The 21,223-nt window shown below is 35.0% G+C and overlaps 1 protein-coding gene across 2 annotated transcripts in view; it reads right to left on the minus strand.

The window, feature by feature from the left end:
• UPF2 (UPF2 regulator of nonsense mediated mRNA decay) overlaps positions 1-21,223 on the minus strand; it is a 109,837-nt gene that overhangs the window by 71,415 nt on the left and 17,199 nt on the right. For both annotated transcript variants that reach the window (XM_013047030.2, XM_004774903.2), the window contains exons 4-7: positions 18,771-18,931; positions 12,280-12,477; positions 4,190-4,339; positions 2,334-2,437 (exon numbers count right to left, since the gene is read on the minus strand). In XM_013047030.2, coding sequence (XP_012902484.1) covers positions 2,334-2,437; positions 4,190-4,339; positions 12,280-12,477; positions 18,771-18,931 — 613 coding nt within the window. The remainder of the gene's footprint in view (positions 1-2,333; positions 2,438-4,189; positions 4,340-12,279; positions 12,478-18,770; positions 18,932-21,223) is intronic.

Consider the following 21,223-nt stretch of genomic DNA (forward strand, 5'->3'; position numbering starts at 1 on the left):
TCTATAGTGTTACATAATTACTGAATTCAAAGAATTCTTGGATTTTTCTGTTTCCCAGGTACTTTTCTTTTTAAGCCACTTGGACATCTGTGAGTGTATATGGAGGAAAATTCCTTTCATGAGGACGCTAACTCCCCAGAGGAAAAATCCCCAGAGGAACAAACTGGGGTCCAATAGGGAGGAGTGGCCCACGTGACCCTCAGAGAGCTAACTCAGAATTTACTATACAGTCATTACTGGCAATAACTCTTAATACTGAGCAGGGCGCTAGAGGATAACTTCCAATGAACACGCATTACAATAATGCTACTATATACAAAACTGGTGAGTTCCTTCTCACCTTCAAGTTTCATGATACAACTCAAAATGGGGTATGGGGATGAAGCAGGAGTGTCAAGGTATCTCTCTATCATCCTCTGTTTATGTCACATGAATAAATATATGAAAATTTGGCAGAGAAAATATTCATTCATATTTCAAACTTGCTAATAAGTTTTTGAAAACTGTACAATGACCTAATCACTCCAAGAAGCCAATTTGGAAACAGTTTCAAGCCTACTTGATTATATGAATAGTTAGTGAAATACATCTAAAATTATTTGAAGGAGGACTAAACGAGTTCAAAGCTGAAAAATAACTTAACTTCTGTAGTTCTCCACAGGAGACTGTCAGACCATTATGGGGAAAAAATGATTATATTATACTTTGACCAAAAAAAAAAAAAAAAAAAAAAATGGCTTAAAGCAAGTTTTCAAACTTTGGGTCTTGAAAGCCCTTTACCTGAAAGAACTTTGTTTATGGGTTACATTTGTCATCATTTACTGTATTAGAAATTAAAATTGAGAGACTTTTAAAATATCATTTCACTCAAAAATACCAATAAATCTATTAGTTGTTACTTGTTTTTGGAAATAACTATATACTTTTCAAGATGAAAATAATTTAGTGCCAAAAGTGGTACCTTTTTAGATAACAGCTATATTTTTGTATCTACTTATACATTCAGTCTGTCATGATGTGTTTTTTTTTTTTAGGATGAAGTAAATAAAGAAAATCCAACTTCACATATATACATAGCTAGAAAAGGGAGGTGTACTTTAGTATACTTTCCAATAATTGTAGATATTCTCTGATACTACCCCAAAACTTGACAAGTGGTAGTTTCCTAACGGTTAGTTGCAATGTGGAACCAAAACCATATAAATCAATTTTTCATGCTACATTAAAATCCACTGGTCTAACTTGTATTTTTGAGTGAAACTTTAAAAGCCAAGCAAGATTCTGTGAACACGGTCTCATGGTCACTTAGAACAATGGTTCACTGAGTGATGCAGATCTTCCATAGACATAATTTTATATATATAAAATTACATTATTTAATATAATTGCCAATCTCATCAGGAAAGTCTCATCAATGAATCTCTTCAGAAAACAATTGGGAAGGTATCAAGCTTGTCATGGTAGACCTAAGTATCCCAAAATTCTAACTTTTGTTTAGAATTTTCCTTCATTGGTAATAAATACTTTGTTGCTGTCCTTGAAGTGACAGGATCACCTTGTTCATGTTGGAAAACTGTCTGCCAAACACCCAAGTCTGAGTAAACAGTCTGTCCATCACTTCTTTCAAGTAAAAATGGTATTCTATGAAAAAAGCAACTAGTTCAACTCGAAACTCAATCACACAACTATTTTCCCAAGAAAACCTTGAGAAAGCAGAAGTGCCTTATATGAAGTCCCATTTTTTTTCAGATTAAAAGGATGTGCATTCAAAGATCGAAATGAAATAAAATCATAAATTTTTACAGTCATCAAGGAGAGTCTTAAGTGAAAGTAGCACTCTATTTTTAATTGCAAATCATGGCAGCAAAGAATACAAAGGCTACTAGCACAGTTTTCACCCACTCATGCTAAATTGCCAGTTGCTTTTTCAAATGTCAAAAACAATGAAAAGGCAAGGCTAGTGGTGGGGGGGACCCTAGTTTTGGTATGAAAAGAGTTTTAACTTTACAAACCTCATGAAAGCACCTCAGAAGACTCCAGAAACTGACAAAGCATACTTTAAGAATTTCGGGTCTAAAACCATATTTTTCAAACTGTGGGGTCCCTAGATGAAGGGGAGAAGCATGAAGCCAATTCTAGACACAGTTTCACACTAAGAGACAACATCTACAAATTAGATCCAATTTTCTATGTTTATCTTGGATTCCCAAGAGTCCACTTGAAAACATAGTTCATTCTATGGCAAAAACTGTCCAAAACGCACAGGCGTTCCTAATTAGAGCTATCCCACAAGGTCTATGAGCTTGCATAAAGTTAAACCATGACAATTATACCTTGTCTATCAGATCTCGGTTGACACAGTTGGGCAACTGCTGGAGGAAAGCATCTACTATGAGCTTGAGATGAGATCCAGTGCTGGCTTCTTCATCCTCTTGTTCTAATATAAAATTATTTTTTAAATAGGTTAAAAAAATACAAAGAGACAATACAGACAAGAATAGAAACATTCAATTTTAAGTTATTTGGCAAATAGATAATCTGGAGTTTTTTGAAAAAATGGAAGCCTTTTTATGAAAACATTTTTATGAAAAATGGAAGCTATTACCCTAATATTTGGGTATTATCTAGAATCAGAACCTAAAGATTTCAGGTAGGCTTTCAGGTATCAAATATGAAAAGGCAAATTTTTGCATTAGACATAAAAACTCAAACATAAATTGCATATAGTTCTATAGTAAATTTGTTATTTTTATCTGCTGAGCATCCCACCCCCATGTCTTCAAGTAATAACAGCCCTCCCATCACTTGTTTGCCTTTGAAGGCAACCCATGGGATTCTGATAGGGAAGAGCACAGCCACAGCACAGCATATTGCCTTCCTCTTAGCCACAGGCAACCACTAGCCAAATCCTTCCATGACACTTGTGTATAGATACTGAGAGAGACTCTCTTGTCCTTTGATGTTAATAGCTGATAGGACCTGGGCCTAGGGCAGCTTCCAACCATGCCCACCCTCCCTTCATGACATGGAGAAAAGAAAATCTGCAGTAGGGATGCCTGGGTGGCTCAGTCGGTTAACCGGCTGCCTTTGGTTCAGGTCATGATCCCAGCGTCCTGGGATCGAGTACATCGGGCACCTTACTCCGCAGGGAGCCTGCTTCTCCCTCTGCCTCTGCCTGCCTGTACTCTATCTCTCTGTTAAATAAATAAATAAATAAATAAATAAATAAATAAAGTCTTAAAAAAAAAAAATCTGCAGTAGGAAACAATGAAGACAATAGAGAAGTAAGCAATACCGACAAAAGGTATCCTTCTAATAAAAAAAATCCCAGCTAATAAATGGATAAAGATGTGGTACATATATATATGTGTGTATATATATATTAAATATTGCTAATAGCCATAAAAAGAATGAGATATTGCCATTTGCAACAAAATGGATGGACCTAAAGAGCATAATGCTAAGTGAAGTAAGTCAGAGAAAAACAAATAATGTAGGATTTCACTCATATGTGGAATTTAAGAAACAGAACAAGCAAACAAAGAAAAAAGAGACAAACATAAAAGACTCTCAAATACAGAGAATTGGTGGTTGTCAAAGGGGAGGCAGTTGGGCAGGCAGATAAAATAGATAAGGGGGATCAGGAGGAGACATCATGATGAGCACCGATAATGTACAGAATCACTGAATCATCATATTGTACACCTGTCCCTAATATAACATACTGTATGTTAACTGAACTTCAATAAAAAGTCCTAATTAAAAAAAAACTAACAGGAAGTATTTAGGGAGTAATTAACAAAAAACTTTTTTTTTACTAAATATAAAATATTACTCAATTATAAAAACAAAATTATAACAAACTGATCTACTAATTGTCTTTTTATCTCTCAACCATTTTAGAAAAACTTTCAAATACTTTTATGTTAAGACTGTAAAGATCATACCATAAATTAAATTCAGGACAAACTTAGATGCAGAAGAAATATCTATTAAGATATTGAGAATTTGGATGATCATTAAAGCATGTATTCACATTACATGGGACATATTATGTTTCTATTCCAAATCAAATTCCAAAAAAGTGATGGCCTGGAAAGAATAGGAAAATAGAGAACTAAAGAGTAAAGCAGGAGCTCTGTGTATAAAAATTAATCAAGAATTAAATTGTTAGCAAAATAAAACTTACCTTGCTCATCAAGAAGTTTCTTTGTGAGATCCTCAGCTTCATCTCCACCCTCTAACTCCAAGGTGTCATCATTAATTTCTAGATTCTCCAACTCGAGTTCCAAATCATCAGGATTTGATACTTCCTTATTATCTTTAGGTTCTTTTGTCTCTATTTGAAAACAAAGAATCAGTTATCTCTGAATTAAGTCATATTGAAATCCTAGTCTTACTTTTGTGTTTGAAATTTTTCATAAATGAAAAAAACAAAAAGCCTGAGTTCAAGACTTTATGCTTTAAAGAGTAGTAGACTTGGGGTGTCCACTGAAATTATATTTCTCAGCCTCATCTTCTCTTAAGAGTCTCTAATCTCATAATTTCTGCAGTAAAAGTAGAAATGTTTTACTGATACACGATCCCATCCCATATTTGGGGAAGAATCAAAACTCTAATATGGATTGGTTCTGCTACCTCTATTGGAGACAGTTTTCTTATTCGTTTACCCTTCCATTCAACTAACACTTAAATTCTTACATGCTAACTACTGTTCTAAACAACAAGGATACCACTTCGCACGAGATAAAAACCCCTGCCCATATGGAGCATATACTCATTTCCCAGTATTCTCTGACGTCTGGCTATCAAAAAAACCAACATTTACTACCAGCTACTATGTATTCAAAACTATGCTAAACTGAACATTCACAAAAAGCATAAATGTGACTCTTGCTCTCAAGAAATGTATAACCTATCCAAGGAAATTAAATTAATATACACAAGTGAGTCAGAGGAATATGGTGAAGAAAGGATTACAAGCAGAAAACATGACGAGGGAAGGCCATGAAGTAAAAGGACTATCCTGCTGCAGATGCTAAAAAGGCGAAAAAAGTAAGGGTAATGTGGTATCAGATATTGGAGGAAGACCTACACCAAACTGTGCAGCATCCAAGAGACAAGGTTAACAAGTATACATTATCTTCCAAATAAATGTAAAGCCATTAAAAAGACAGGAGAGTCAAATTAATTTTTAGAATGTACAGAAGGCAGCAAGAGCAAATCCAGGGCAGCCAGGGAGGAAGAATCACACAGTGGCCCAGGTTAAAAGACGACAGCTCCTTAGATTAGAATAGAAGCAGTAAGAACAAAACCAATCTCAGATACACATAAAAGGTTGAAATAAGCAGACTTGATTACTACAGTGACTGCCCCTTCCTCTTCTATCGGACCCTGAAAAACACTGACATTTAAAAGGTCCAATGAAAGTGGAAACTGAAGGTAAGTAGAGAAGACAAGAAGGTTTAGTGCCACAGAAGCCATGGAATGGAAATGCTCCACAAAGGAAATTGTAAACTGTGTTGAATGGTTTGAGAGATCAAATGAGAGAGATTGGAACCTGCCCATGAGATACAGCAACATGAAACTGACTGGTAATTTTGGCAAAAAACAGTTTCGGCATAGAGGTGAGGCTAGAGCCAGACTGAAGTAGACTAATGAGGAAGTAAGACAGTGAACAATCTGCGTGTTTCAAAAAGACTACATAAAAAAGAGACAGGATAGTAGCCAACAAAGGATAGGAGGCCCAGGAGGCTTCAGAGTATTCACAATTTGCTTTGATCTGTTTTGTTTTTTAAAGATGAGAATATGTTTGAATACTGAGATTAAGGATCCAGTAGAGAGAGGGAAAGAGAGACAGAGAATTCGGTATCAAAGAGATAAAAAGGGATAATGGACTGCAACAGGGTTCAGGACAAAGAAGGAAACAAGATTCAGAGCAAGAAGATGACCTGGCCTTATACAGAAGTTGTAGAATTTCACCTTATCACCCAGGGAAGAAACATTGTATAAGCCCTAAGACCGGCAGATTTATAAATTAGAAGGGGTACACTATTGAGGGAATTATATCTGAAGGCCTCCATCTTCTCTATGAAGTACTATATTGCACATCATCTTCTGCTAAGGAGGGAAGCAGAACGAAAACTGGAGAGAGAATGAAAATGTGTTACGGAGTATGGGAGAGGGAACTAAGGACAGAGATGCTGTCAAATTTCCATGCAGTGTTGAGAACCTAGTTGAGATTGGTGTCCATGAATTTATCAAGTTATCAAGCTATCTAAATGATCATCTCTAAGAGAACTCAACAGTTTGGATACAGAAATCAATATATGGCGGATGACAGAGTTCATCCAGGGCTGAACTTGACAGGCATGTATGAATGAAAGACAGAAGAAGAAAGAATGTGTAAAAGAAATATTAAAGATGTATAGCAGCATGCAATCTAGAAAAGAAGGTAAGCGAAGGCAGGTGAAAACTATTGGAAGGCCAAAAAAAATAAATAAATAAATGCAAATTTAAAATTTTTTAAAAACTGAGGAAGCCAAGCAAGGGACTAGATGTCTCAAAAGAGGCAGAAGAGGGGCAGTGAGTGTACCTGAGAAGGTAAGGTATAAGGACACAGAGGTATTTAAGTTAGTGGTTTGAGGTAATTTCAGGGTTGGTGCAGATTGGAAGATTAATTTCTATCATACTGGTAAGAATGAAAGGTAAAGTTCAAACCAGTTACTAGTAGAAACTGTCCTATAATTTTTTATCCACAGAATACCTCTACCAAATAAAATAGCATTTTCTTTCTTTTAATAAGTTGAACTGCTTAGTCAGTTACAAATTTGGTTTATTCATTCTTGGGTATATTTCCGTACATAAGACCATACCCCCCTTCTCCTTTCATAATACTGTTCACAGGATTGATCTCTTATATTACTAAAACAGAGACTTGCTGGTCCACACCATATTTCTAATTTATCCTATATCACTGACAGTAACATTTTAACAGAAAGTAACAAAACAGTAACAAAAAGCTGTGTATCAATCACATCTATGCATCTATGTTATTTAAACTTCAAATAAATGATACTCATGGTCTGTAGTGAGATAGTTCAAATGAATTTCTCACTACCCTCCAAATTTATTATACCTTCTAAAAAGGCAGAATGAATTATTTGATCCTTATTTCCTCTCCAAATATACTAGATAATTTCCAGCTGCTGTGTCTTGTTTTTTTTTTTTTTTCATGCCATTCTCTCTACTTGGAAGGTCCACCCCAGTATCTCTTGTCAAAATTCAAGTTAAGCTTCAAAAAGTCTGTCACAAAGGTCCATTTCTGCCACAGAGTTTTATCTGATCTCCAACCATGGTTACTGACACCACGCGTTTGTTTGTTTGTTTTTGTTTTTTAAAGATTTGAGAGAGTGCATGGTATATGGGGGAGGGGGAGACAAGGGAGAGGAACAGAGAGAATCCCAAGCTGACTCCACTTGAGCAAGGACCTGCATGCTCAGGGCTCAATCTCACAACCCTGAGATCATGACCTGAAATCAAGAGTCAGAAGCTTAACTGACTTAGCCACCCAGGTGCCCCCAGCCCCACTGCCTCAACTGCCACAGTTCTTGTACTTTTCCTATGGCCCCACTCCTAGTTTCCTTCATATTCTAATTCTTTGAGACCCAGGCTGCTCCCCACTAATGTGACTGTAAGTCAACAGGCTTGCTCATATTTGTCTTGTCCATGTCCCTCAGTTCATTATCTCACAAGAGAGGTTGATACCCTAATCCCACTACCTCAAAGAAAAACAAATATTAGAACCCTTCAAGTAAGTCAAACTTGAATGATGCTATGAAAAACCTATCATGGCAGAAAGAAACACTGAGGTAACTAATGTTTTAGAAACTACTCTTCAGGGCTTCAGTTGTACATATATGAGGAAATGCCTTCTGAGAAACTTTAACTGACAAAACTGAGCAGTAGTTACCTAAAATGAGCATTTTATGTATTTTTTTCCTTATACTTTCTGATACATTTCAAATATTTCAACATTACTTTCATAAAATATAAAGTAAAATTTATCTTAAGGTAAGAACATCTTTGAGATTAACCAAGAGGTTTTTATATTTTTATGGTACCACAATATAGTCCCACATATTTTTATGGTTCCACTATCCTATGGCATTCTTACCATAGGATGACCTCCACTATCGTGTACACAAAAATAGCCTAATTTTTGGAATACTACTCAGCCATCAAAAAATAAAAAGATCTTGTCATTTGCAACAACATAGATGGAAGTAGAGGGTGTTAGGCTAAAGCGAAATAAGTCAATCAGAGAGAGACAACTATCAAATGATCTCACTGACTGTGGAATTTAAGAAACAAAACAGGGGATCATAGGGGAAGAGAAGAAAAAAAATAAAAGATGAAATCAGAGCGGGAGACAAACCACAAGAGACTCTTACACATAGGAAACACTAAGGGTTGGGGAAGGAAGTGGGGTGGAGGGTGGGGTAACTGGGGGATGGACATTAAAGAGGACATGTAATATACTGAGCACCAGGTATTATGTAAGACTGATGCATTGCTGACCTCTATCTCTGAAACCATTAATACATTATGTTAACTAAATTTAAATAAAAATAAAACTTTAAAAAATAGCCTGTTTTTCATTTCACATTCAGTATACTTTAGAACTTAGATTCTAAGGAAGAATGTCATAAAACGAAATTGTTTTATTACTCTTCTTTCAATTAATATGTAGCACGACTCTATTCCCCATTTTAAATATGTTATATATGAAAAAGGAAAACAAAACTGATCCTTTAAAAAAAAGCTTTCAGTTAAAAACTTTAGGTGTTTATACGTTACCTGTAACACATCCACCACTGTGGTTGGGATATTGACAGTGGGGGATGCTGTGTGTGTGTGGAGGGACGGGGGATATGGGAACTGTATACTTTCAGCTTAATTTTGCTGTGAACCTAAAGCTTTAGCTCTAAAAAATGAAGTCTAATATTTTTTTTTTAAGATTTATTTTATTTATTTATTTGACAGAGATCACAAGTCGGCGAGAGGCAGGCAGAGAGAGAGGAGGAAGCAGGCTCCCTGCAGAGCAGAGAGCCCGATGTGGGGCTCAATCCCAGAATCCTGGGATCATGACCTGAGCTGAAGGCAGCGGCTTAATCCACTGAGCCACCCAGGCACCCCAAAAATGAAGTCTAATATTAAAAAAAAAAGTTTTTGTGTGTCAAAGGACATTATCAAGAAAGTAAAAAGACAATCTTTGGAGTGGGAAAAACATCTGCAAATCTGATAAGGGTCTAATATCCAGAATATTTTAAAAATTCTTACAATAATAAGATGACTTAGTTAAAAAATAGACAAAGGACTTAAAAAGAGATATGCAAATGGTCACCAACCACATGAAAACATATGCAACATCACTAGTCATTAGGAAAACATAATCAAAACTACAATACCAACTTTACACCCACTAGGACAGCTGTAGGAAAAAGAAAATCATAAAACAACAAGGGTTGGTAAGGATATAGAGAAATGTAGGAATGTTAACATGGTCCAGCCACTGTAAAACAGTTTGAGAGTTTAAAAGTTAAACATAGAAGTTTGTATTTCTTAATCCCCTTCACCTATTTCATCCATCCTTCTGCATCCCTCCCCTCTGGCAACCGCCAGTTTGTTGGGTGTATTAATAGATATGTTTCTGGGTTTTTTTCTTTTTCTTTTCATTTGTTTTTCAGATTCCACATATAAGTGAAATCATATGGTATTTGTCTTTGTCAGAATTATTTTACTTAGCATAATATTCTCTAGGTCGATCTAACAACATCCAAGTTGTTGCAAATAGTAAGATCTTATTCTATTTTTTTTTTAAGATTTTATATATTTATGAGTGAGCGAGAAAAGACAAGTTGGGGGCGGGGCAAGGGAGTGGGACAGGCAGGGGCAAAGGGAGAAGCAGACCCTACTGCTGAGCAGGGAATCCAGATGCAGGGCTCCATCCCAGGACCTTGAGGTCATGACCTGAGAGGAAGGCAAACACTTAACTGACTGAGTTACCAAATGCCTAAGGTTTAATTCTTTCTTATGACTAACATTTCATTTTATATATATATGCCATATCCTCTTATCCATTCACATCTATCAACAGGCACTTAGTTTGCTTCTACATTCTGACTACTGTAAATGGTGCTGCAATAAACATAGGGGTGCATATATCCTTTCAAATTACTGTTTCTGTTCTCCCAAATACCCAATAGTGGGATTAGTGGATTGTATGTATATTTCTCCTTTTAATTTTTTGAGGAAATTCCATACTGTTTTCTATTTGTAGTACCAATTTATGTTCCCACCAATAATAATGAAGATCCCTTTTTCTCCACATTCTCACCAACACCTCTGATTTTTTGTCTTTTTTGATACTAGTGATTCGGTCTGGTGGGAGGTGATATCTCACTGTGGTTTTGATTTGTATTTCCTTGGTGAGTAGTGGTGTTGAACATCTTTTTTTTTTTTTTTTTTTTAAAGATTTTATTTATTTATTTGACAGAGAGAAATCACAAGTAGATGGAGAGGCAGGCAGAGAGAGAGAGAGGGAAGCAGGCTCCCTGCCGAACAGGGAGCCCGATGTGGGACTCGATCCCAGGACTCTGAGATCATGACCCGAGCCGAAGGCAGCGGCTTAACCCACTGAGCCACTCAGGCGCCCAGTGTTGAACATCTTTTCATGGTCTATTGGCCATCTATATGTCTTCTTCAAAAAAAGTATATTCAGATCCTCTGCCCATGTTTTAATCAAATTATGTGGCTTTTTGGTGTTGAGTTGTAGGAGTTCTTTATATATTTTGCATATTAACCCCTTATCAGAAATAGCATTTGCAAGTATCTTCTCCCATTCTATAGTTATTATAATAGCTTTGCATGGTGACAGATGGTAACTACACTTACAGTGGTGAGTACCATACAACATACAGAACTGTCTAATCACAATGTTGTACACCTGAAACTAATATAACATGTCAACTATACTTCAACTAAAAAAATAAAAAGCTCAAAGTCCACTGATGTGATACACACACAAAATGAAATATAGTTCAACCATAAATAGGAATGGAGTACTGACAAAAGTATAATGTGAATATACCTTCAAAACATGATGCTAAGAAAAAGACAAAGAGATCATACTTCTGTGACTCCAATTATATGACACACTAAAAATAAATCCACAGACACAGAATGCAAATTGGTATTTGCCAGGGGTTAGAGGAAGGGAAGAATGTAGAGAAATTGTTTCATGGGTATAGGAATGAGGGACTGTTTTAGAAGTGTGTGTTATAATCACTGCATCAAAAGCAAAGAATATTACTTTCTAGTTTCTAATGTAAGGCATGTAAATTACTAATCTTAACTCAAAAAGCAGTGTTAACACAGGAATTCAGGGCCCTAATCATTCATTAACAAGGCTGAAATTTCAGATCCACTAGCTGTGTTAAGTTACTTAAACCTGGGTAGTTACTCAACCCTTTCGTGCCAGTTTCCTCATCTGAAAACAGGGACAATAACAGTAGCTGCACTTCACAGGATTATTAAGAGAATTAAACAATGTTTTACTTATAAAGTACTAAAATGACGTTTGGCATGAAGTAATTATTAAATAAAAATTACTAGCTATTATTTTTTTACATGAGTTCCCTGATAAATATATTGGATTACAAAAGTACATTTAAAAAAAATTATCTGCTATCTCTACAAATCCCTGCCACCATTCCCTCCCATCTCCCTTCCAACTCTAGTCTGGCAGAATTCCATTTAGAAAACATGGTGTGACTGGTATTCAGGACCTTCCACTATTTTAATGATCTCAAAGCTTGTGATTTCTCTAAATTAACTCTCCTTCACAAAAAGCTAGGGTTTTCTGGCCTAGAAAGAGTCTTAATAGGTAAAGAGCACCACGGAACTGACACTTGTCCTAACTGGGAAAATTCTCCAACTGGGAGAATTTCAGCTCTTACCAAGATCTCACATGAACTCATTACATTATAAACAAACATTTTCAAATTATTTCACATTAACATAAATGTTCTGGTACTGTTGAAATTATGTCATCTATGACCCTTTCATGCTCTATTCCATGTTATTCTGTCATTTATTTAATCTAATGACTCAATGTTCATACTGCAAAACTAGTAACTAAAAATATACTTTTACAAATATTAATTTAAAATTAATTTTTATAGCACTTAATGTAAAAATTTATCCTCTAGAATTTACCTTTGGAATCATCTTTGTTGGAATCTTTATTCTGACAACTTTTCTCATTATCTTTAAACAAGATGGCTGGAACAAAAGCTTTCAAATCAATGAGGTTCTCATAAAAATTCCGAGCATCTTCATCTTCCCATATACCACCTTCCAAGTCATATTCTCCAGGCTTACCAGGTGTAAAAATATCAATTCCAGGCCCATGCTCTACAATAAAATAAGCCAGAGGAAATTAAAACCATTTCAGGTATAGTATGCAAAAACATGTAACAAGATATTTTCAATTTTACAACTGATGAATCCAGAGTGTTTCAATTAATAGAAGCTTCTTCAATCAACAAATACTCTGGACTGTTCATGTAATCATCTTTAATATCAAATGAGGACAGACTAGAGGACAACATATGTGAAAGACGCTTTTTCTCTTATATAAGAAATACATAAGCCTGGCCATTCCTAAAATATTCACATCTCCCATAAAGCATTTTTTTTATGACTCCCAACCCTCTGTACCACTTATAACACAATTATCTTCCTAAGTAAACCAAAAAATATTTAAGATTTTTTTTTTAAGCAATCCCTGTACCTAATGTGGGGCTCAACGTCACAACATTGAGATAAAGAGTCACATGCTCTCTGGGGTGCCTGGGTAACTCTGGGGGTTAAGCATCTGCCTTGAGCTCAGGTTCCTGAGATTGAGCCCTGCGTCAGGCTCCTCTGCTCAGTGGGGAGTCTGCTTCTCCCTCTGCCTCTGCCCTCGCCCCACTCGTGTGTGCGTGTGCACGCGCGCACGCACACGCACGCGTGTCCATTCTCTCTCCCTCTCTCAAAAAAAAAAAAAGAGTCAATGCTCTGCCAGTTGTGCCAGTCAGGTGCCCCAGAAGTAAACCATAAGCTTCTAATTAAGTTTTGGTATGATTCTTTGGTATAATCCGTGGTATAAGGCAGGCTGCTATAAAGTGTCAAGTGATAAATAACTGGAAAAGAACAGAAGGAAAGAAGAAAAAATAAGAAGATATTTCAGTAGATGGTAGAAAACCACGCAGATATTTGCACATGTACACACACACACACACACACACACACACACACACAGAGTCTACCTTTTACATACAACTATAACTTCTTAAAATCAGAAGAAAAAAATTAATATCCAACTTCATGATCATGAGATCACTCGTGAATTTATCTATTCTCACTGTGCTTCTCTCCTAACTAGAACTTTAAGTAAGAGAATGATCATATAGATTAAAAATAACCATAAGAGGAACGCCTGGGCTCAGCTGGTTAAGCAACTACCTTCAGCTCAGGTCATGGTCCTGGAGTCCCAGGATCGAGTCCCACATCAGACTCCCTGCTTAGCAGGGAGTCTGCTTCTCCCTCAGACCCTCCCCCTTCTCATGCTCTTTCTCTCTCTCTCAAATAAATACATAAAATCTTTAAAAAAAAAAAAAAAAAGTAAGAAAATTATTCATTTCATAGCAAAAACAAGACCAAGTGCAACAATCAACACAACACTGGCTCCCTAGCACACTCCTTATATGCCTTACAGCACATATATTTAAACAAAGAGCATCAAACCCATATAGTATAAAAGACTGATAAATTTATAACTTTTGTGCAATGAAAAATACAAACAAAAGCGAAGACAAACTAGAAGACAATACTGGCAATATTCATACAAATAAATTAATATTCATAACTTAAAAAGGCCTACAACCAAAGACCAAAATCCCAACAGAAAATGGATAAAGGGGCGCCTGGGTGGCTCAGTGGGTTAAGCCGCTGCCTTCGGCTCAGGTCATGATCTCAGGGTCCTGAGATCGAGGCCCGCATCGGGCTCTCTGCTCAGCGGGGAGCCTGCTTCCTCCTCTCTCTCTGCCTGCCTCTCTGCCTGCTTGTGATCTCTCTGTCAAATAAATAAATAAAATCTTTAAAAAAAAAAAAAAAAAAGAAAAGAAAATGGATAAAGCCCCTGAACAGGTTAAGTAAAAGACAATATGAAAAGAACCTTAACCTCAATACTAAAAAGGATAATGTTAAATAAAACTAACATTTCTCACTGCAACACATTAGATTATGTTTAAAAGACTGATACGAGCAAATGTTGACAAGCCCACAGGGAAATAAGCACTCTCTTATCTAGAGTATAAATTAACACAGCATTAAGGAGATGTCATCTGTCAGTATCTATCAGTATTTATTTTATTTTATTTTTAACATTTTATTTACTTATTTGACAGGGAGATAAAGAGCACAAGCAGGTGAGCAGCAGGCAGAGGGAGATGGAGAATCAGGCTCCCCTCTGTGCAGAGCCCAACACGGGACTCACATGGGGCTCAATACCAGACTCTGGAATCATGACCTAATCTAAAGGCAGGGACTGAACCACCCGGGCACCCCAGTATCTATCAATATTTAAGATAGGTATAATCTTTGATCCTGTAAGATTCCCTCCAGGAATCTATACCAAAGAAATAAAAGGAAATGTGAAGTAAGATTTACAAGGATATTCACTGTAGCACTGTTTGTAACAGAGCAAAACTGAACAGAATCTAAATATCTACCAATAAGGGCTGACAAAATGCATTTATACACTCTGTAATATTAATGAGACACTAAAAGAATGAAGCATATTTATCTGATTTCAGTAATTTCTCAAAAATATGTTATTGAAATAGAAAAGTTAATACAAAATAACATACTATATAACTTAACAAGAAAGCTATGTATCAAAATCTGATTATGTATTTTACATAAGTATTTTGTAAAAAAAGTGTGGATAGAGGCATATTAAACTGTTAACCATGGATAGCTTGGAAAACAGAATGCATAAGACAGGAGACTTTCACTTTTTACTCTATAATATCCATGAATATTTTATATATATGAAAAATGCATTTGCACAGTAACTATAAATTACAAAAAAATCAACTTCTGAGAAGCAAAATAATGCTACGAAGTCGAAAAGCAGTTGATAATCTCAGGAAACTATCTGCAATGCATATGACAAAGAATAATTTCTTAAATATGCAAAGTGCTTTTATACTTTAATTAAAAATAGATAAATATTTGATGAAAAAGGCAGGGGTAAAGGATTCAAACAAGTATGTCACAGAGAAACATATATATAAAACAGCCAATGAACTTAAAGAAGAGATGCTCAACCTCACTCAGAAGATAAAAGTCAAGAACTACAATACAGTAAGAACCTAAGGAAAAACTCATTCTCACACAGCTAGTAGCATGTAAATTTCTCTGGAAGAATATTTAACTTTATATATTTAAACATAAAATACATATACCCTATGGAATTATTGAATCACTGTAACTGTACACCTGAAACTAATATTACACTATATGTTAACTGACTGGAATTTTTAAAAAACTTAAAAAATAAAAATAAAATGTAAAAAAGAGAGTAGTTGCAGAACAGTATATATAATACAATCTCATTTCAGCAGGGCAGGAACCTGTATTCTGATCACTTAAAAGTTCAGGCCTCTTCAGACCAAGATGAGGTACCAGTGTTCTAAAACAACTAAAAAAACCCAACCAGACAATTCATACATAAGCTTTTGAACAGGATATAAGATAGCACAGGAAAGTGATTTCCAGAGAGAAGAAACAAAAAACCTGAGCCCTACAATTAACCCCTATAGCTTAATGCCTGATAAGATTTTCCAGGCTATAGCAAGTTAGGGAGAAGTAAAGCAGACCCCAGAAGTCTCCGTGAGATGAAAACTACAGAAGCAGAGAGTGTTGCCAGACTCTAGCCCACGTGGCCAGATACTGCAGGACAGAGTACCACAGAGAAGAAAAGCACAGAGAGAGACCTTGAAGATCAATAGAGGTCTCCTTTTGAATGTTCAGCAGAATACTAATCAGCCCCTATGTCTGAGGGAACTTGTTTAGAGTGGGAAAATAACTACTATGAATCTTCATAGAAGATTCATGGGAAATCAAATAGAGCACAGAAGGATATTGCTTCTGTAATAGGGAAAATTAGCCCTAGACTAAAGGCTGCTCTGATCCCAACTAACAAAGCCAACCTGAAAAGAGTAAAACTGTTTCAAAGTAGCTTAACTGTGCCCCAGAATGAAGGTCAATGATATTTCTAAGAATACAAAACTATCCAGCAGTTATCCAATTTAAACACGATGAAAAGGCAAAATGTAGGAAAAATACAAGAACTGTAGAGAAGATAAATCACTTAATTAAAAACCAAAACAGAAATGACATATAAGATAAAATTAGTAGATAAGGACATTAAAACAGATATTCTAACTATATTTCATACACTCAATAAGCTAGGAGATAGACTAAGCATGTTGGAGACCATGGAAAATATAACAAGCTTCTAGAAATAAAAATTACATCTCTAATATTAATAATATGGGGCACCTGGGTGGCACAGTCAGTTGATCATCAGACTCTTGGTTTCAGCTCGGGGAATGATCTCAGTGTTGTGATCAGCACAGAGTCTGCTTGAGACTCTCTCTTCCTCTCCCCCTCTGCCCCTTCCATTTGTGCTTTCTCTCCCTCTTAAATAAATCTTTTGTAAAAAGGGCGCCTGGGTGGCTCAGTGGGTTAAAACCTCTGCCTTCGGCTCAGGTCATAATCCCAGGGTCCTGGGATCGAGCCCCACATCGGGCTCCCTGCAGGGAGCCTGCTTCCTCCTCTCTCTCTCTGCCTGCCTCTCTGCCTCCTTGTGATCTTTGTCTGTCAAATAAATAAATAAAAATCTTTAAAAAAAAATCTTTTGTAAAAAGATTAGTATTATATCAGACACTGTAAAATAAGACTAGTGAATTTGAAGACACAGCAATAGAAACCATCCAATACAAAACACAGAGTATAAAGTATTCGAGAATAAAAAGGACAACTTCAAACCACCTAACATAGTTATAATTACATCTCTGTAGCAGGTGGAAGAGTAACAGAAAATATATTTTAAGAAACAAGGGTCAGGATTCTCCGAATTTGATGAAAATTATAAACTAAAAGATTCAGGAAATCCAATAAACCCAAGCACAAGAAACATAAAGAAAACCATACCTAGCCACATCATAATTAAGAAATTTTAAAGCAGCCAGAGGAAAAATACAATAAAGTATTCAAAGGAAAAAATGTCACCCTAAAATTCTATACCTGGTTAAAATATCTTTTAAAATGAGGACAGAATTTTGTGTTGGCTGTTATCTCTGGAAAATGCCTAAAAATACTTTTCAAGTCATTTAACATTAAAAGAAAAACTACCTTAAATTTCAGTAGAAATAAATCAATACCAAATCAATGCCAAACAGTATCAAAGATTTTGGTTCTAAAACACAATAAATATACAGAAAAGTTCCAAGAAGCCTACCAGATTAAAATAAACACAAATTATACAGTGGAACTTTTTTAAAAAAAACAAAAATTTTGAGGTTCACTGATGAAGGGATATAAAAATTAGTAGGCACTATACACATGATTATATATAAATTTAATAAAATAAACACATTCACACTATACACTATGTGTTTCTTATGGAGATGTAAAATACAAAATATCTTTTGGTATTATAGAAGGCTATTTTACAAATACTTTACTCTTAAAAATTTTTTAAGTGAACAGGATTGCCAGATAGCTTGAAAGCTAGTAACACATTAACACACCTACTAATGTAAATATAATTATTATATAAAGTAGCTGATGTGACAGATTAATGTATTAAGAGCCCTACCAACCTAAGGACAATCAAAATGGAACTTTAAAACATCTTTGAAATAGTATGGAAAACTCATCTCACAAAATGTTAAACAATTTATCTCACAAAACTGTAAAGTAACTTTTAATTCTAAATAACAACTTAAGATACTGTATCATTCAAAAAAAATAGATTAAAAATAAATATAAAAAATATTAGAATCCCAAAAATCCATTCCACCTTATGAAAAATAAAGTGAATCCTTTTATAACCCCAACTATGGTTTAAGACAGGCCCCTGTTGGAGGCACCTGGGTGGCTCAGCTGGTTAAGTGTCCAACTCTTAGTTTTTGCTCAGGTCACGATCTCAGTCAGGGTTGTGCGATCTAGCGCAGTGACCTGCTCCACGCTCAGCACAGAGTCTGCTTGAGATTCTTAGATTCTTTCCCTGCTCTTTTCCTCCCTGCCCCCTGAAATGTGCTTGCTCTAATAAATAAAATCTTAAAAAAAAAAAAAACAGGCCCCTGTTGGGTATAATTCAAAGATACCTAATATAAAAGAACCCGAAGGACTACATCGTAAAATCATATGAGTTAATTATTGTTCTCTGAGTGCAAAGCCTTTTCCATTCATAGGAATGTTTCAAATAGCAGTTTTTCGAAGTCCTTATTAGGTCTTAATACTGTACTTCTTCATTTAAAACATCTTAAAGGCATGTTTAAAACTTAAATTTTCAATACTATACACCTGACAAAATAAAGACAAGTGATAGTGCTTGCTGAAAAATCACAATGTTTTTAGGGCTATCTTACCTTCTGGTGTTGGTTTGTCTTGAGGAAGATCTGGCATATTTTCATCCAAGAGGTCTGCTAAGGATTGAGAATTTGCCAGCAGCTTCTGATATGACATAGCAAATTCCTCATACTGTTTATGTCTATCTTCACTTAGCTCCCCTTTAGAATGGAGAATACGCCTATAAACAAATGATGAAATAATCTGATAATCTCATCAAAATACATGCGATCATGTATTGTTACACTGGGAATGTTCCACAAAATTTTATCACATAAGCTTTTTGCATATTTTCTTCAATTTATTTTTATTAACATTTTCAAGATGTATCTGAAAATTAAAACTGGTATAATCAAATTCACCTAAGCAATTAAATTTCAACATTAATTCTTCAAAGGCAATTGTGATTACCTATGCCTGTAGAAATGTAAAATTTGACAATGCCACTAATTAAAAATTATTTTAAAAGTCTTTTGTTAAAAATACTCCCTTCAGATAGTTAATCAAAAATACTTAACATACCTAAAATAGTTACTATTCAAAACCACAGGTTATAAAATCATATCCTTAAATTTTTTTACAATGATCTGAATCAAGATTTTTTGAAAAAGCCCACATCTCCCAAACAGCCAATTCTCAGTTTACTGTACAAGTACTGGTTATTTATCCATTTAATGACTATTAATGAAGCAACACACTTAAGCAAGGTCAGGCCATCTCAGGAACAGAGAATACAACTAGTCTTCCACTCTACAAACAAATCACTAATAAGCCACCTATAATCATAAATATAGAACTATTGAAAATTTTCCAAATGAACAGTGAAATAAAAATCTTACTATATAAACAGATAGCTGAGATGTCTATACCTGCATCTATTTATGACTAAGTACATACATAATAACGTGAAATGTAAAACCTTACTGCAAATACAATATAGGTTCAAAAAGCCAATTATAAATGTAAATAAAATCATTTTCAAAATATAGAAAAGTTTTTTATTACTTGTCATTTGAGTTTTCTTATGAACAAAGAAGAAAATGAGGTGTTTTTTGGTGATGTTATCTTATTAAGAGTTACAGAAAATAAAGTGAAAAACCATGCCTAAATTTACTCATCCCAGCTTACCTAGAACAATTTCCAAATTTTCCTATCTTACCCGATTTCTACCCACATAAGCTTTTGTTTAAATGCTGTAACATTCCAGCCAACATTTTCTAAGTTAAGAATATCAGCTCCCATTATAAGCACAGGGCAGATCAATGCATAGGATACTATTCATTAAATCCAATCTTCTGTTTTCAAATCCAGTCTATTAGGAATCCAAAACGAAGAATTTTCACGCATTTTCTTACTATTTAAAAGTACATTAGTATCATTCAATGAACAAGAATAGAGTTTCTCTCTTTAACCACTTATTTCAAACTAATTTTACAGGAAAGAATTCTTTCAGTAAGTTTTATGAATGAATTCTAAACCCAAAACATTCAAAAATGCTGAACTCATGAAAGCAATGACAATTACTCTGAATGAGGAAGCTTGTTAGAACTTTTAATTAGAAGTTGTATCATTTTTAAAGATAAAAAAGACACTAAAATTAAGTAAATTGTTTAAATTAATACTCAAAAGTAGGCTATTCTAAACTGTTCTGCAGTGTACTATTAGAAAAAATGTTAGTCAATAAAAACTTAAGTTTATTCTGTAAGATTAACTGTTAAGATTATGTTCAGAGTGACAGTAATAGTCCTGAGAGATTTCAAAACATCTACTGACAATTAAGATGCAAAATTATTTCAGTACTTGAAAAGAAATTGGAAAACATCTCAAAATAACAGAACCTGGAACTTTCTCTAACACGTTTTGACATTCTAGTAATCTGAAGAACATACATGCAGTTTTAGGTTATACACTCACCAAGCATTTATAATATATAAGCAGGAATAAAGTGATGACTATTTTATCACAACGAAAAAGACTGATACTTTCTCCAATATCAATCTCATTTTCAAACATCTGCCTGTGACTTCGCATTCGATCAATTAACAGTGAGTGATTTAATTCTATGATAGTTCCCTCTATACACACTCCAGTTCCTTTCCAATCACCCTAAAACAAATTAGAAATTCTGAAGCTCCAGAGGTAACTCCCACACTCCCCCAAAGCTCAATCCCATGATCAAATTTTTTTAACAGTACTATTTAACCTAACTGCTTAACTTACATGAGCTTAGGTCACTACCTAGCGAGAACAGTCCTCAGGACAAAAGCTTAGGTTTTGGTAGATGTATTTTCTAATCATATCTTACACTAAAAGCTTAGCAAGCAGCACAAGATATCAATGAAATGGCATTGGAAGAGTTCTGTCATACACAAAATTTACCTAGTACTACATATTTTCCTTGACCATTTATTTATTTACTAAGAATCAGACTAAACACACATCTAGTAAGACTATACATTTCAAGCAGAGAAAT

The sequence above is a fragment of the Mustela putorius genome, unplaced genomic scaffold (genome assembly GCF_011764305.1).
Source record: "Mustela putorius furo isolate JIRA1106 unplaced genomic scaffold, ASM1176430v1.1 tig00003913_pilon_pilon_pilon, whole genome shotgun sequence".
Taxonomy (NCBI): Eukaryota; Metazoa; Chordata; class Mammalia; order Carnivora; family Mustelidae; genus Mustela; species Mustela putorius.